Source organism: Erpetoichthys calabaricus, chromosome 17, assembly GCF_900747795.2.
Source record: "Erpetoichthys calabaricus chromosome 17, fErpCal1.3, whole genome shotgun sequence".
Classification (NCBI taxonomy): Eukaryota; Metazoa; Chordata; class Cladistia; order Polypteriformes; family Polypteridae; genus Erpetoichthys; species Erpetoichthys calabaricus.
The window spans coordinates 15,522,869-15,540,483 of NC_041410.2; the positions used below are offsets into that span (position 1 = coordinate 15,522,869).

Below are 17,615 nucleotides of genomic sequence, written 5' to 3' on the forward strand. Positions count from 1 at the left end.
GGCGCTCCGGTTTCCTCCCACAGTCCAAAGACATGCAGGTTAAGTGGATTGGCAATTCTAAATTGGCCCTAGTGTGTGCTTGGTGTGTGGGTCTGTTTGTGTGTGTCCAGTGGTGGGTTGGCACCCTGCCCGGGATTGGTTCCTGCCTTGTGCCCTGTGTTAGCTGGGATTGGCTCCAGCAGACCCCCGTGACCCTGTGTTCGGATTCAGCGGGTGGGAAAATGGAGGAATGGATGGATGGATGGATAGATCAGCAATGAAGGGTGAAATTTCCGTCCAACGTTGCTTTTTTTTTTTTTTTAATTCCAACTGTATACACTATTGACGTTGCACAGAAAATTGTTAAAAACAAAAGGACCTGGGGCAAAAACTACAATGTAAATAAAAATATAGATTCTGTTGTCTAAAATATTAATATCAAATCTGACAAAACAAATCATATAAGTAGCCTATTATGGAACAGTTTCATATGTTGAGCATTCAGAAAGCACAATGTAAATGGAGAGGCACCTGAATGTGAAAGTAAACATTGAGCTAAATTAAATAACACTGAGGGTCAATAAACCACTCATAAAAAGTTATTATTAGAACTTGATACTTCATTTCTGGTATCCTGTCCAACTCAACTGAAAATGGAGTAAAGTCAGTTGTCTAATGATGGAGCAGCGTGATCAGCTCTTATTAGCTGGGCAGACTCCATCACGCAGTCGTAAAAAGTGCAGCTATCCCGACAAGTTTGCCAGGCTTGACAATTTTATGTGCCCTTACATACCTTACCTTTCATACAGAGCACTAAACAGAAAACCATTTGGTGAGATTATTTTGGCGAGCTGTCGGCCTTTTTAGCTGCCTTGCTTCCCCTTTTCTGAAAAATAACTGCAAACGTCATACATCTGGCCTACTGCTTTCTGTCCCACGTTGATAAAGAAAGTGTTCATTGGTTATAAATACGATATTAAGAGTTTGTCTTTGTTCATTTTACTCAGCTCACTTTTAAAAGCATATTCTGTAAGGAGAGGAACACTCGAAGCCAAGAAGCTAATAATCGACATACATACAGCGCCACTTGTTTTTTTACTTTAGCAGCATTATCATTTGTGCGTCCAATAAAACCAAGGTGCCGAGGCTACAATCATCTAATAAACTTGGCTCACAGACCACATGAAAGTAGACCATAAACCTCCTGTTGTACACTTGACAAAAGAGCAAATCCAAAAGGGCATGTAATTAAGGTCACAACACTGAAGTCTAAACCAAACAGAGCACTAGATACAGTAAAAGGCATTCACAGAGTCAACAATCTCAAGGATAAAAGAAGGACCCCCATTTTATTCTCCTTACCCCCACCTGCCACCTGACTGCCGCAGATTAATGTTGCCTAGCAACACACTTGGGTGGACAGGGCTGGGGTGCACATAAAAGTTGGGACCGGGCCAGAGCTTAGCACATAAGTTAGGATCTCCTTCCTGTCGATCACTCGTCTGCTAACTACCAACCATAATTTATTTGAAAAACTACCCACCTGAAGTGAACAACACTCCAAGGCACTTCTTAGCACAACTGCTGATACATTCATACACATTGTGCTGGATGGCTGGGGAGAGGAGCAATACCTTCCCTGGGCCACAAGAGGGCAGCCGCCCTGGTCTGTGTGGAGGCCACGGGAGCAGAGCTTGGAAGCTCATCTCATTTGGGGCCCAGATAATTATAGAGCCCTGGAAGGCAGCATAAGAATAATTCAGGTATGCCCAGAGTGCTTCCACCACACCAGGAAGTGCTGCTGAGAGAAGATCAGGAAGCACCTGGAGCACATCCGGGGGATGTATAAACGAGAGACCACCTCACTCCATTCAGGAGGCCAGAGTCGGGTGGAAGAGGGCGGAGTTGGAGGCGATACAGAGAAGTCTGTATTTGTGCACTGTATTATTGTGTGGTGCAATAAACGTGTGTGTTTCACTGGTCAGCAAGCATTTTGCTACTGGGATTCTTTCACCTGTACTTTAACAAATTTCACTTGCTGACTCCAAATCTGAAAACCGTTCTCGTCCAGCAAGTCCCGTTTTTTAGTTATGATGTTCCAGGTCTTGGACAACTAGGGTGACTGGACAGTAAAGGAGATGCGTTTCAGCATTTAAGAAATAAGTTTGGTCTCGAGAAAAGTAAAGCCAAAATTAAGGAAGGTGTTTTTGTTGGCCCTGAAATACGAGAACTGATGCCTGACGATGAGTTCAAAAAGAAACTGAAGCCAACTGAATCAGCACCCTCATTTGTGCAGGTTGTCCAGAATTTTCTTGACAAGCACAGAGCGGAGAATTATACTGAGCTTGTGGAAGAGTATCAGCTTACGGGAGCCAGAATGTCACCGAAGATGCATTTTTTACATTCTCATCTCGACTTTTTTCCACCAAATCTAAGCGATGTCAGAGATGAGCAGATTTCATCAAGATATAAAGGTGATGGAAAACCGATATCAGGGAAAATTCACTCCGAGCATGATGGGTGACTACTGTTGGTTCTTGCAAAGAGAGTGTCTCCAACATTTTTGGGCACGCTGACCTCACTTTTATATTGAGGTAAAATTGACATGAATATACTTTAATAACGTGTCTCTGGTATCATCTTCTGGTTTGTTTTCAGAATAAACACATCAAAAAAATTTTGGTGGGACAGAGTTCAAACTTCAGATATCATGTTGATATATTATATTGATATTCAAAGGTGTCAAAACGTCAATGATGTGTATTTCAAAAACCTGACGTGCTAGCTTAATTCCGATTTCATATATGAAATCAGTGTAACAAACTTAATAAAGAGCTGCTCTGAAGTTCCCAGAAGCAAACAAAAAATATTTTTTTGTAGACCAGTGTTCAGACAGCCTGTTTGTGTCCGGGTCCGAAAATTTCCACAACATATAGAATAGACATATTAATGTGTGTGTGTGTGTGTATATGTATATATATTCATATGAAAAGGTGCTCTCACTGGATAATCTACTTATTTGTTTTTTATACTTTGTAGCCCTGGAAGAGATTCAGGAAAAGGAATTATGCCAGCAGCCCTGTTCAGTCAGTGCCTTGTGAACACTTACAGAATTTAAACCAAGTAGCTTGAATGGCATTGGGGCACTTCATTTAGACTGATCAGCAAGATAAAACCTAGAAAAACTCGTCCTTAACATCACACAGAATGGGAAACATCATGCAGGTTTGGAGGAAGGCGGTGGTGTAACAAATTCCATCCCTGTTATGCTACTTCAACTGAAACGAAGCACGAAAGCAGCCACCTGATGCAAAAGCGACATGCAAAATTCACACTTCCCAATTCAAGGCTCTCCAGACTCCCAGGAAAGTTAGTTTTAATTATTTCTTTTACATTAGCAAATTTTAGAAGTAAATATTTCACAGATATCCAAATACTATTGGATATCGGTTTCTCGGCTATTATTAGAATTAACGATTTTAAAGTGACGTGTCCTTTAGTTGTGCTCAATTCTTTCAGTGTGTTCTTGTTCTACATTTTACATCTGTTGTTCTCCTTCTCAACATAATTGTAACAGAAAGATGATAACTGATGTCTTTTTTCTTGCATTGTGGAATAACTTTACACAACCTTGGAGAGGCTGGTCCTGGATTATATCAGCCCACTTGAGAAAGACCACTCGGACCCACTGCAGTTTGCCTATCAGAAAAAGACTGGAGTGGAAAATGCAGCCGTCTGTCTGCTCCACAAGGCAGAACAAAGCTGGCAGGTGTGTCAGGATTATATTCGATTTCTTCAGTGGCTTCAATACTATCCAGCCATCCCCGTTTGGAAGAGCCTATGGTGTTATTAATTATGGACTCTCTGTCCAGCAGATTGCAGTCTGTGAAGCTCAAAGACTTGGGAGCAACACTGGAGCATCACAAGGGACCATCCTGTCCCCTTTCCGGTTAACCCTGAATACCTCAGACATTAAATATAACAGCAGGTCAGGTCACTTGAAGAAATTCTCAGATGATGGAGTGTACTGACAAGGGGTTTGGGGGGGGTTAGACCAACTACTGTTGTCAGGTAGAGAACTTTGAGAAATGCCTGCAACTCAACATCAGCAAATCCAAGCCACCGCTTGCTGATTTTCTTCAAAGAGTCACTACACCTGGAAACTGTTTAGATAGATAGTTGTTTAGAGAGTGGATGTGGAGGTGTTGCACTGCTACAAGTACTTGGGGGTCCGCATCTTTGACAGCCTGGATTGATCTGGTAAAACAAAGGAGAAGAGCGGATCTTTTCTCAGCAGACGACATTCCTTTAATGTGGGTGGTGACATCCTTTACATGTTCTACAGTACAACTCTTTTGATTATCTACGCTGTGGTTTGCTGGTCTGGTAAAATCATTTCAATAGACGCCCACCAAATCAACAAGCCGATTCAGAGGGCAAGCTCTTTCATGGAATGCGCTCTCAACCTACTGGATGTGTGTGAAAGCAAGAAAGTTAATGCAAGAATGAAGACAAAGCTGACGGCCATTATGAACAGAACTGCACATCCTTGCTGTTACACACTAGCATTGAGGACTTTCAGAGAACAAATTACTCAAAAGAAGTGTAACAGGTAATGCCACCTGGACTCCTTCATACCAATGGCAACACGCCTTTATAACGCTTCATTTGAACTGCTCTATTATCTTTAGCAAAGTCAGAAGTTTTCCTCTTTTTACTTATTCTGGTATGTATTTGTTTATTGAGCTTCTATAAAAGCTACATTTCTCAAATCGGGACAAATAAAGTTCAATCTATCTATCTACACATGATATTCAGGAATAATAAAGGGTTAACATATTTGGGGAACGTTTATACTGAAATATCATCTGGTGAAATCATTCATGAACCTCTGCTTTATAAAAGGCACTAGGAAACATTGCCTAAAACAGGAATTTTATTATATAGAAGGCCCTTATTACAATTAAAAATGTTTGGACAACTCTTAAATATTAATTGAATAAAACGCATCTGATGTTTCATACCCTAAGTGGAGTGGCACAGTGGTGCTGTGGTTAGCACTACGGCTGCAGTCAGACCCTCCCAAGTATGTCCGGGTGCGGTGCTCCACCTTCATCTCAAAGCCACAAGGGTTTGATTAATTTGACTCTGTGGTGGCCTGGTTTGAGCCAATAAGGTCTGTGTGAGAATGCACCCTGCAATGGAGTAGCTGAATAAAACAATCTGTTATACGGTGCCAGATAGATATGGAAGGCACTATATAACAGATACTGTAGATAGATAGATAAATAGAAAAGCACTATATATTATATAGATAGATAGATAGATAGATAGATAGATAGATAGATAGATAGATAGATAGATAGATAGATAGATAGATAGATAGATACTATATATTAGATAGATAGATAGGGCACTATATAACAGATACTGTAGATAGATAGATAAATAGAAAAGCACTATATATTATATAGATAGATAGATAGATAGATAGATAGATAGATAGATAGATAGATAGATAGATAGATAGATAGATAGATAGGGCACTATATAACAGATAGATATGGAAGGCACTACAGTAGAACCTCTGGTCATGAATGTTTCCGAACATGTATAAATCAGATTACAATCAAAAAGTTTGGCAAAATTTTGCATCCGTTCATGACCACACGCTCCGGTAGCGAACAAAAACACTGGCGGCCAGTTTCCTTATGCGCGTTTGTATGTGCCAATGATTTCCCATTCTCCGTTTCCCATTTTGTTTTGTTTGCGTATACAGGGCCTAACAAAGCAGCTGATGTTTCAAAAGGAGTTACAATGTTAACCAAGCAGAGGCCTCAAGTGCTGGAAGAGGTGGAAAAACTGTTGCTAGTGTGGTTGAACGAGAAGCAACTTACAGGGGATAGCGTAGGTGAGCCGATCATATGCGAGAAAGCCAGGAAGATTCATGGCGATTTGATGAAAAAAAAAACCTTCTAGTGGCGAAGGTGAAGAATTTAAAGCCAGTAGAGGATGGTGTGAAACGTTTTGCAAGAGAAGTGGCATTTAATTTTTTTTTCCCTGTGCTTAAAACTCATAAAGTCTTTACAGTGAGCGGTTCGTAAGGGTCTAGCGCCAACTCTTACAATGTTAGTTTTCTCTGTTGTTCAAGGTTTTCCCAGTGTTATTCAATGTTTTTACGTTTACATGACACTGTGCATTCTATGGTATAATTAACTATTTTTGTGCTTAAAAAAATATATATATTTACATACAGTTTGTACGGTCTGGAACGGATTAATTGTATTTACATACAGTCTTATGGGGAAATTACGTTCGGGTCGCGTCCAGAGTTTTGGAATGAATTATGGTCGTGACCAGAGGTACCACTGTATATGATAGATAGATTATGTGAAAGGCACTATAAGATAGATAGATAGATCGATAGATAAAGCCATAACATTAAAACCATCTATTGTGTAGGTTCCCCCTCATTCTGTCAAAACAGCTCTCATCCATCCAGGCATGGGCTCCTCAACACCTCTGAATGTGTGCTGTGGTGTCTGGCACCAAGACATTAGTAGCAGATCCTTTAAGTCCAGTAATTTGTGAGGTGAAGTCTCCATGGATCCAACTTGTTTTTCCCAGGATATCCCACAAACACTCAATTGGATTGAGATCTGGGGAGTTTGGAGGCCAAGTCGACAACACCTTGAATTCTTTGTCACATTCCTCAAACTATTCCTGAATAATTTTTATACAGTGGGGCAGGGTGCATTATCCTGCTGAAAGAGGCCACTGCCATCAGGAAATACTGTTGCCATAATGGGGTGTGTGGTCTGCAAAAATGTTTAGGTAGGTGGCATGTGTCAAAGTAACATCCACACGAATGCCAGGACCCAAGGATCTGCAACTGAACATTGCCCAGAGCACCACACAGCCTCCACCAGCTTAGCTTGCCTTCTTTCCACAGTGCCTCTTGCTACCATTTCTGTCCCAGGTACACAATGCACACACATCTGGCAGTCCACAAGATCTAAAAGAAAACGTCATTTATCAAACCAGGCCACATTTCTCCATTGCTGGTGTTTTCGACTGCGTCAGCCTGGGCATTCTGAATGTTCTGCAGCCCCAAACGCAGCCAACTGTGATACACTGTTTGTTCTGCACCTCCCTCTCGTGGCCAGTATTAAGCTTTTCAGCATTTTGTACTGCAGAAGCTCTTCTGACAAGCCTCCAATTCTCCAGGCACATCAATGAGCCTTGGATACCCATGACCCTGTCACCAGTTTACCGGTTGTCCATCCATGGACCACTGTTGGTTGGTACTAACAACTGCATGCCGAGAACAGGCCACAAGACCTGCCATTTTAGAGATGGTCCAACGCCATCATCTGGCAATCACAATTTGGCCTTGTCAAAAATCAATCAGATCCTTATGCTTGCCCACATTTGCTGCTTCCAACAAATCACCTTCAAGAACTGACTGTTCACTTGCTGCCTAATAAATCCCAGCCCTTGACAGGTGCCATTGTAATGAGATGATCAATGCCATTCACCTCACCTGTCAGTTGTTTTAATGTCTTGGGTGATCGGTGTATATGTCAATAAATACAAAAAAATATTAAAGGTTCTATGTAACACAAATATCTGAAGTGCAAAATATGACAGATACCAATAAATAAAAAAAAAATTAAAGCCACTATATAACATGAATAGCCATGAAATACAAAATATGACAGACATCAGTAAATAAAAAATTAAAGGCACTATATAACATGAATAGCCGTGAAATACAAAATATGACAGACATCAGCAAATAAAAAATTAAAGGCACTATATAACATGAATAACCGTGAAATACAAAATATGACAGACATCAGTAAATAAAAAATTAAAGGCACTATATAACATGAATAGCCGTGAAATACAAAATATGACAGACATCAGCAAATAAAAAATTAAAGGCACTATATAACATGAATAACCGTGAAATACAAAATATGACAGACATCAGTAAATAAAAAATTAAAGGCACTATATAACATGAATAGCCGTGAAATACAAAATATGACAGACATCAGCAAATAAAAAAATTAAAGGCACTATATAACATGAATAGCCGTGAAATACAAAATATGACAGACATCAGTAAATAAAAAATTAAAGGCACTATACAACATGAATAGCCGTGAAATGCACAATATGATAGACAGACAGACCGATAGATAGAGACAGGACAGGGCACATGAATAGTCAAATTGTGAATTTCCCATTGGGATTAATAAAGTATCTATCTATCTAAATTCCACAATGCAATCTCTAGACCAGGGGTCGCTAAGTCCGGTCCTGGAGGGCTGCAGTGGCTGCAGGTTTTCATTCTAACCCTTTCTTTAATGAGTATCCTGTTAGTGCTGCTAATTGACTTCTTTTGAATTCATTTTAATTGAAATACTTGTTTAAGATTTGTCCCCCTGAATTTCTTTATTTCCTTCCTTAAATGGCACCCAAACAGAAATGCAATGTGAAGTGAGTGAGCCGACAGAAGACCAACCAAGTCAGGGCCTCAAACTCCAACCAATTTCACTCCAACCAGCTTCTTAATGAGGCACAGAGTCTTGTCGTTAATTAAACTCCTTCTTTAATTCCATGGCTTGTTGCTGCTCTCGTGGTGCATTAGCAGACATTTCCGAAATTGTGGATTTTCTCTTTCTAAGAGCACCGTTAAAATTTTTGTGGACCTGAGCAGATTGACATTCCTGAGACCTTCATCTTTAGATATTGTATGATGGACACCAGTTGTTTTGGCTCATTTTGTATCTCATTATTATTTGGCTGCTAATTAAGGAAAAAGAACAATTAAGGGGTCCGAGTCTTCAAGCGCAAGTCAATTAAAAGTAGTTCAAAAGAAGTTAATTAGCAGCAAAAAACAATTCACTGATTAAGAAAAGGGTTAGAATGAAAAGCTGCAGCCAATGGTGGTCCTCCAGGACTGGAGTTGGTGACCCCTGCTCTAGACGATGTGAGGTGGCAGGAGGACTGTGCTGGCCATTCATATCTTATTTATATAGTGTCATTAATATCGGCATTGAGGATGTATTAAATAGTGTCCCTCATATGAAAGATACATAGATCACCATTTAAAAGCTTGTTAAGAATGTTTTATTTAGTGCCTTTCATATTTATTTATCTGAAGATTTTTTGATTATCTATTGCTTGGAGAGACCTGTTGCTGAATATTGCCTTTATAATATTTCAGGTATGGTGTGCATCCATTTAATCGGTTAATTTTCTTATCCTTTTTTTTTTATTTATTATTATTATTACAGGAGTCGTGAGAAAGTGGGAGCCTATCCCAGCAGTAAAGGGTACAAGGCCTGAATAGGCCCAGGATGAGACACCTGTCAAACACTGTCCTGATACCGTAAGTGTCTATGTAGTTTGCACATGACAGCTAATCCATTTATTGCCAGTATCCACAGCATGTTATAGACAACTGTAAAGAGATGGACATTTACCTACTGTATCTATTAACAGATAGCACTGCAAAGCCATGATAAGCAAGCTTGGGAAAACAGCATCTAGGGAATGGGGTAAGGACTGTTTAAATGGATGTAAATGGTCCAATGAATGGAGGTGTCGGAAATGTTTCAATTACGGCGTGCGAAGGGTTCTGTGCTATTGAAATGCATTTTTTCCGATGGTCATACCAAAGAGCTCTTGCATTTACTTGGAAATTTCCACGAGGCACAAAGTGTCCACTGCGGTGGGTTGGCACCCTGCCCGGGATTGGTTCCTGCCTTGTGCCCTGTGTTGGCTGGGATTGGCTCCAGCAGACCCCCGTGACCCTGTGTTCGGATTCAGCGGGCTGGGAAATGGATGGATGGATGGATAAAGTGTCCAGTTCAGATCAGTCTAGTAGGTGGTCTGCCTGCATTGGGCGTGTGAAAAGGTGAGTAACGCGGGTCAGTCACTTAAAAGCGCAAGGCGGTCACATTCCAGCTGACAACTCCAGGCATATAACACCAGGCAGACGTTTTTGAAATCCTGGGCGTATTTTGCAAAAGTAAACTAATCTGTGATTTGAAAAGTAATTAAATGAGTACAGTAACTAACAATGGGCGTGCTAGGCAATGCCACCTGTCCGGAGGCTCGGATCGGCGCGGCGCGGCTTCCCTCTCAGCGTTCGACTCCATATGGCGTCGCATTCCCCTGCAGCCGGACGAGCGGCGCCTTTGCTGGCCGCATATCTCAGCGCTACAAAAAGTTACAAAAGTTTTTGCACTCGCCAGAGACACGTATGCCCGGCACCTGCACTTCCGCCAGCCATGTTCCACCTTACGCCTAAAAGTACATTTTTTTTGTCACCATACGAAACACCCTACCTTCATGTAAAGCTCCGCCAAAGCCATGCCTGCGGGTTCATCCAGGACTCGGAGAGACAAACACGGGCTTCCGCTCCACCTGCTTCGGGTCGGGTCCTGCTCTGGTCACATTACAAGCCGCTTTCCGCCCCTCGGCACTGCTCGGCGTGATGCTGTATATCCCAGCAGGTGAGTCGGCGTCCCACCTGTATTGTACACAGTGGCGGCCTCCTGGACTTCGGCCCTCCTTCTCTCCGCCCAGATTCCGTCTTGTGACAAGCCGAGGGCGATGATTCATTTTCTCAGGCACTGAGAGGACGGAGGCGCACAACCCAAAAATCCATCCGTCCATCCATTACCCGACGTGAAGATTGTAAATTCATCTGCGCAACGACGGGCGCTAGACTCCCGCATTCACAGCGCGTCAATTTGTTGCTGCCGGGGAGTCGATGGAGCCGTGCTGAAGATGTGGGAGGAAACTGCAGCCGACGGACAAAATGCACGCAGACACAGAGAGAACGTGCGCACACCGCACAGGATCGAGTCTGGATTTGGAATCACCCCACTCAGGATTCACTGGACACTCACCATGGCTTTGGGGTACTGTATTTCCTCAACCAAAAAAAAATGTTTTTTTGGGGTTCCCTTTTGGAATTTAACATATGAAAGTGCAGGTGTAGCAGTTTATCTCCATGATAGACCCCCCTCCCCATCCATCATTGGGGTCGATTGTTTAGGCCTAAATAAGCATGAGATTTTTTTTTTTTTACAATAGCTTCTAGGAAACCAAAAAAACAGTGTGGCAACTCTTTCTACTCCTGCTGGAGAGACCTTTTTCTTTTTGGAAAGGAAATGAACTGTGGCTCTGACATTAGAAGGACAGTGCTTCCAACGTCCCTCCGGGTCCCATGTGCATTCCGGAGAATCTTCCGGTACATGGTCCGTTTTCCCCAAAAAAACCTAACTTGCCCACACCTCCAACTGAAAACATACCTATCCTCTAAAGGACAGCGGACATTAAGGGTAAGTCCGTTTAAAAACGGAAGCCAGGGCCGGATTTATATGAAAAGAGGCCCTAGGCTATTCCACTTATGAGGCCCTTTCACCTTCCATTTTTAAGTTTGTAAACTACATGAGAGATAATAAAATTTTGCTAACAATTTAAATGTAGGCCCCTCTTAATCTTGAGGCCCTAGGCTGAAGCCTAGTTAGCCTATAGGAAAATCCGGCCCTGCAGGAAGCACTTAATTTAAACGTTGACATTATACAAAGTTACTATCTGTTATATCTGCATTGTTATCACTCTTTAATATTGTTTTTTATCAGTATGCTGCTGCTGGAGTATGTGAATTTTCCCTTGGCATTAATAAGGTCTCTCTTGCATGTCTGGCGGTCTTGTATGTATGTTATCATATCCAGTTGACGCTCGGAACCGGCCAACTCTATTTAATTTGAAAAGCAACAGGGGCGCCGTGGTACTCAAACATAAAGAACGCTGCCAGTCATCTCCAGTTCGCCCTCTGGTGGTCGTTCCGAGTGTCAACTGGATGATGATATGCTAACAAGACCTCAAGATCACCCCACACCCTACCCAGAAGGGGGTGGGTTAGGGTTGATTTCACCCAACAGTATCAGTTTCGTCGACCAATGAGAAACGTGTACCAAGTTACATGAAAATCGCTCCAGCAAGTGATGCTGGAACATACGTACACACACACACACACACACACACATTGACTTATACATTGACATATATATCTATATCTATCTAGATAGATAAATATTTTATTTCAAGGCACCTTTCTAAACACCATACAAACAATAAAATCATAAAACCAATAATAAACAAATATGCATGTAAACATACACACATAAATATACATATCTGTGGAAGTGAAAATATACAAAGCAAATAAGAATAGAGCCTAAGGTCCTATAGGGTGCGCTAATCTAAATAAGCGAGTCTTAAGACCAGATCTGAAAATGGCTAGATAACCTACGGTATGTCCCAAATGTTTTGTGTTAGAGACGTGGAGCAGTACGGCTAAATGCCAATGGTGATCAGGCGTGTTGGGGGATGATGAGGAGACCAGATATGGAGGACCTAAGAGTGCAGTTGGCAGCACAGACATGTATGAGGACAGAGGAATATAATGGAGCAGAGTTATGGAGTGTTTTGAAGGTAAGTAAAAGAATTTTAAAATCAATGTGGAATTTTACAGGAAGCCAATGAAGGTGTTTAAGGGATGGGAGTAATGTGTCGTATGGAGGAAGTCCGAGTTATAAAACGGGCAGATGAGTTCTGAACATGTTGGAGGTTATGTGGGAGACCAAAGAGAAGACAATTACAATAATCAATGTGGGAAGTGACCAATGTGTGAGTAGAGATAGTGGTGCTATTTAGTGAGAGAGAGGGTTACAGGCGTGCAATGCTATAGAGATGAAAACAAAAATATGACTGTATAATATTATTGATATGGCATTCAAAAGATAGAGTACTATCAAAGATAACCCCCAAACTCTTAACCTGAGGGGGGAGAGAGAGACTGAGGTACCATCAATGTTAAGTGAGAAACTACTAGATTTTGATAAAGTAGACTTGGAGCTAATGAGGAGAACCTCTGTGTAATGGCTATTGAGTTGGTGGAACTTAGAGGAAAACTAAGATTTTATTTCAAGTAGACAATCCTTGAGACAGGAAGGAGGAAGTACAGAGTTGGGCCCTGTAGACATGCAGAGTTGAGTATCTCTCCATAACAGTGGAAATTGATGCCAAATGTCTTACAAATGCCACCTAAAAGGAGTAGATGTGTCATAAACCGTGAAGGGCCAAGCACCGATCCCTGCGGGGCACCACTAGTGACTGGGAGGGATTGTGATTGAGAGTTTTTTAACTGATCAAACCGAGTACAATTAGGCAGGTATGAAGTAAACCAAATAAGGGGGTATCAGTAATGCCGATAGTAGCCAACAGAGTCAACAAAATACTACGTGATAGAGTATCAAAGGCTGCACTCAGATCAAGTAGGACAAGGATTGTTAAAAGCCCAGCATCAGCAGCCATTTAGCTTCATGTAAATGAAGTTCTTTGATGGCAACATTTTGAAATGGTGTGATCTGGTAGCACAGCGTCCAGTGTTCACTTAGGGGTTCAGAGTGGGGAGATGGAGGTCATTTACTTCTTGAAGGACTAAACATACTTTCTTAAAGTGAGAAGTATTACCGACGCATTTGCACCATTTAGCGTTAAAAGAAGTAAATGTGCTGTTTAGTGTTGGTAATGTCCTATATTTCATGTTTGCGCCTAACCAAAGTCAATTCTGGTATGTTTCACATGCTAGTAATAAAAGTGATTCTGATTCTTTAGGGAACTTCAAATCTCAAATCAATGTTATTTTGGACAATCTAGATGAATAGGTTGTTGGGCTAAATGGCCTGTTTTCATCAGAACTTTTCTAAATGATTTTAAACCAGTGGTTCAATTCACATGGCTAGACACAAAGTCTGCACCAAACATATTAAATTAATAATACAGATATTGAAGGTAACATTATTGTAAAAAGTATTAGCACATGGTGGTCCTTCTGCTCCAGAAGCATTCTGTACATCAATATATTATGGCGCTTTGAGGCTTTCCAGTCAATCTTATTCATTGCTATTAGTCTTGGTATTTTCATGATACACCTCTTATGTATTTATATAATATAATATATATACACACACAGTATATATGCTTATTGGAAATGCCATGGCGGCACGGTGGTGCAGTGGGTAGCGCTGCTGCCTCACAGTTAAGAGACCTGAGTTCACTTCCCGTGTCCTCCCTGCGTGGAGTTTGCATGTTCTCCCCGTGTCTGTGTGGGTTTCCTCCCACAGTCCAAAGACATGCAGGTTAGGTGGATTGGCGATTCTAAATTGGTCCTAGTGGGTGGGTGTGTGTGTGCCCTGCGGTGGGCTGGCGCTCTGCCCACGGTTTGTTTCCTGCCTTGCACCCTGTGTTGGCTGGGATTGGCTCCAGCAGACCCCGTGACCCTGTAGTTAGGATATAGCGGGTTGCATACTGGATAGATGGAAATGCCATTTTCACTTACTGTTCAATTCATCCACCCATTTCTTGAATATGCTTTGTGAAGTTTCTGCCTTCTTTGAGAGCAATAGTCCATCCTGGTAGCAACTGAGATACACCTGGAAAAAAAAAATGGGAATGGGGAATATGAGAATCCATTGCTCCCCTCTCCGCACTTGACTCCATATTGCACCGTGTTCCTGTGCAGCTGGACAAGTGGCGTCTTCACCAACCACATATCTCATTGCTACAAAGTTACAAAAGTTTTTGCACTCGCCAGAGACACATATGCCCAACACCTGCACTTCTGCCATCCTTGTTCCACCTTACGCCTAAAAGTATTTGTCACCATACAAGACACCCTACCTTCATGTAAAGCTCCACTAAAGCCATGCCAGCAGGTTTATCCAGGACTTGGAGAGACACAGATGGGCATCAACTCCAGCAGCTCCGGGTCGGGTCAAGTTGATCACAGTGCACACTTACACATACCAGTACACTTTCAAGTTAAATGGTAACTGGAAGCACCTGGAGGAAAGCCACATGCACACAGGGAGAATATGTTAGCTCAACATGGAAGGTCGTTCAGCCAGGAATGAAACTGGGGCCTGAGTGTCCTGAGAGGGTAACATACGGAGTCAATGTTGTTAAAATTAAGCAATATTCAAATAAAATGTTTTATTATTTTCTCTTATTTATACCATTTGAAATGGAAACATGCTAAATGAGCAGCCAGTTGTCCTAGAAAACAATAAAAAAGGGCATCCTTGTCAGGCATGCCTTGAATCGGCACAGTGCCAGCTGTCATTTTTTTCTTTGACAAATACATTTTTTTTTTTTTTTTATAAATTTGTATTTTACTTTCTAAAAACAGGATTCAATTAAACAAATACCATAACAGGTACCACCATTCACTTCAAAATCAATACAGAGAAAACAAAAGAAAAAAAAACAAAGCTAAGCATTTGTATCTCTAAAGGCTCACCTGAAGGCTGCGGTTACCGACGCTTCTGATTAAGAAAACGGTTAGCATGAAACTCAAAGGCCTCAGCAGCTACACCTTCATGCTGAACTCAAGAGATACTACTGGCAATTTAAACTTTGCCACTTCAGTTCAAACAGCTCTCTGACAATACAGAACACGGCCTCCAAAATAGTAGTAGTGCGTCACAAGAATGAATGGCTACGGAACTGAAGTGGAGCCTGTCTCCAGCAGGGGGCGCTTGCTCCCTGGGATTGTGTTCTTTATTGAAATGCATGACAAGCTTGAATCTGTATACATACCACTTCAGTAGCCATGGTGGAAATAGTCAGATATACACACATACATACATATATACACACATACATATACATATATACACATATATATACATATACATATATACAGTGCATCCGGAAAGTATTCACAGCGCGTCACTTTTTCCACATTTTGTTATGTTACAGCCTTATTCCAAAATTAATTCATTATTTTTTTTCCTCAGAATTCTACACACAACACCCCATAATGACAACGTGAAAAAAGTTTACTTGAGGTTTTTGCAAATTTATTAAAAATAAAAAAATTGAGAAAGCACATGTCCATAAGTATTCACAGCCTTTGCCATGAAGCTCTAAATTAAGCTCAGATGCATCCTGTTTCCCCTGATCATCCTTGAGATGTTTCTGCAGCTTCATTGGAGTCCACCTGTGGTAAATTCAGTTGACTGGACATGATTTGGAAAGGCACACACCTGTCTATATATGGTCCCACAGTTGACAGTTCATGTCAGAGCACAAACCAAGCATGAAGTCAAAGGAATTGTCTGTAGACCTCCGAGACAGGATTGTCTCGAGGCACAAATCTGGGGAAGGTTACAGAAAAATTTCTGCTGCTTTGAAGGTCTCAATGAGCACAGTGGCCTCCATCATCCGTAAGTGGAAGAAGTTCAAAACCACCAGGACTCTTCCTAGAGCTGGCCGGCCATCTAAACTGAGTGATCGGGGGAGAAGGGCCTTAGTCAGGGAGGTGACCAAGAACCCGATGGTCACTGTCAGAGCTCCAGAGGTCCTCTGTGGAGAGAGGAGAACCTTCTAGAAGGACAACCATCTCTGCAGCAATCCACCAATCAGGCCTGTATGGTAGAGTGGCCAGACGGAAGCCACTCCTTAGTAAAAGGCACATGGCAGCCCGCCTGGAGTTTGCCAAAAGGCACCTGAAGGACTCTCAGACCATGAGAAAGAAAATTCTCTGGTCTGATGAGACAAAGATTGAACTCTTTGGTGTGAATGCCAGGCATCACGTTTAGAGGAAACCAGGCACCGCTCAACACCAGGCCAATACCATCCCTACAGTGAAGCATGGTGGTGGCAGCATCATGCTGTGGGGATGTTTTTCAGCGGCAGGGACTGGGAGACTAGTCAGGATAAAGGGAAAGATGACTGCAGCAATGTACAGAGACATCCTGGATGAAAACCTGCTCCAGAGCGCTCCTGACCTCAGACTGGGGCGACGGTTCATCTTTCAGCAGGACAACGACCCTAAGCACACAGCCAAGATATCAAAGGAGTGGCTTCAGGACAACTCTGTGAATGTCCTTGAGTGGCCCAGCCAGAGCCCAGACTTGAATCTGATTGAACATCTCTAGAGAGATCTTAAAATGGCTGTGCACCGACGCTTCCCATCCAACCTGATGGAGCTTGAGAGGTGCTGCAAAGAGGAATGGGCGAAACTGGCCAAGGATAGGTGTGCCAAGCTTGTGGCATCATATTTAAAAAGACTCGAGGCTGTAATTGCTGCCAAAGGTACATCGATAAAGTACTGAGCAAAGGCTGTGAATACTTATGGACATGGGATTTCTCAGTTTTTTTTATTTTTAATAAATTTGCAAAAACCTCAAGTAAACTTTTATCACGTTGTCATTATGGGGTGTTGTGTGTAGAATTCTGAGGAAAAAAAAGAATTTAATCCATTTTGGAATAAGGCTGTAAAATAACAAAATGTGGAAAAAGTGATGCGCTGGGAAATACTTTCCGGATGGACTGTGTATATAATATATATATATATATATATATATACTGTATATATACATATATAAAATATTAATTTATATTGTGGCGGATGGCTGGGGCTCTTGCCCAGCCGGGATGCCTTGAAGATGGAAGGACCAGGAGAGAGACAATACTTCCCCCGGGACATGAGAGGGGAGCTTGGAAGCTCAACCCTACTGGGGCCCGTGGCCACCACC

The 17,615-nt window shown here is 41.9% G+C and overlaps 1 protein-coding gene across 1 annotated transcript in view; it reads right to left on the bottom strand.

Annotated features, from left to right (window-relative positions):
• myo5c (myosin VC) overlaps positions 1-10,725 on the bottom strand; it is a 99,890-nt gene extending 89,165 nt beyond the window's left edge. Inside the window, exon 1 of the mRNA XM_028822443.2 lies at positions 10,344-10,725. Coding sequence (XP_028678276.2) covers positions 10,344-10,370 — 27 coding nt within the window. The 5' untranslated portion in view covers positions 10,371-10,725. The remainder of the gene's footprint in view (positions 1-10,343) is intronic.
• Between the last annotated feature and the right edge of the window lie 6,890 nt (positions 10,726-17,615).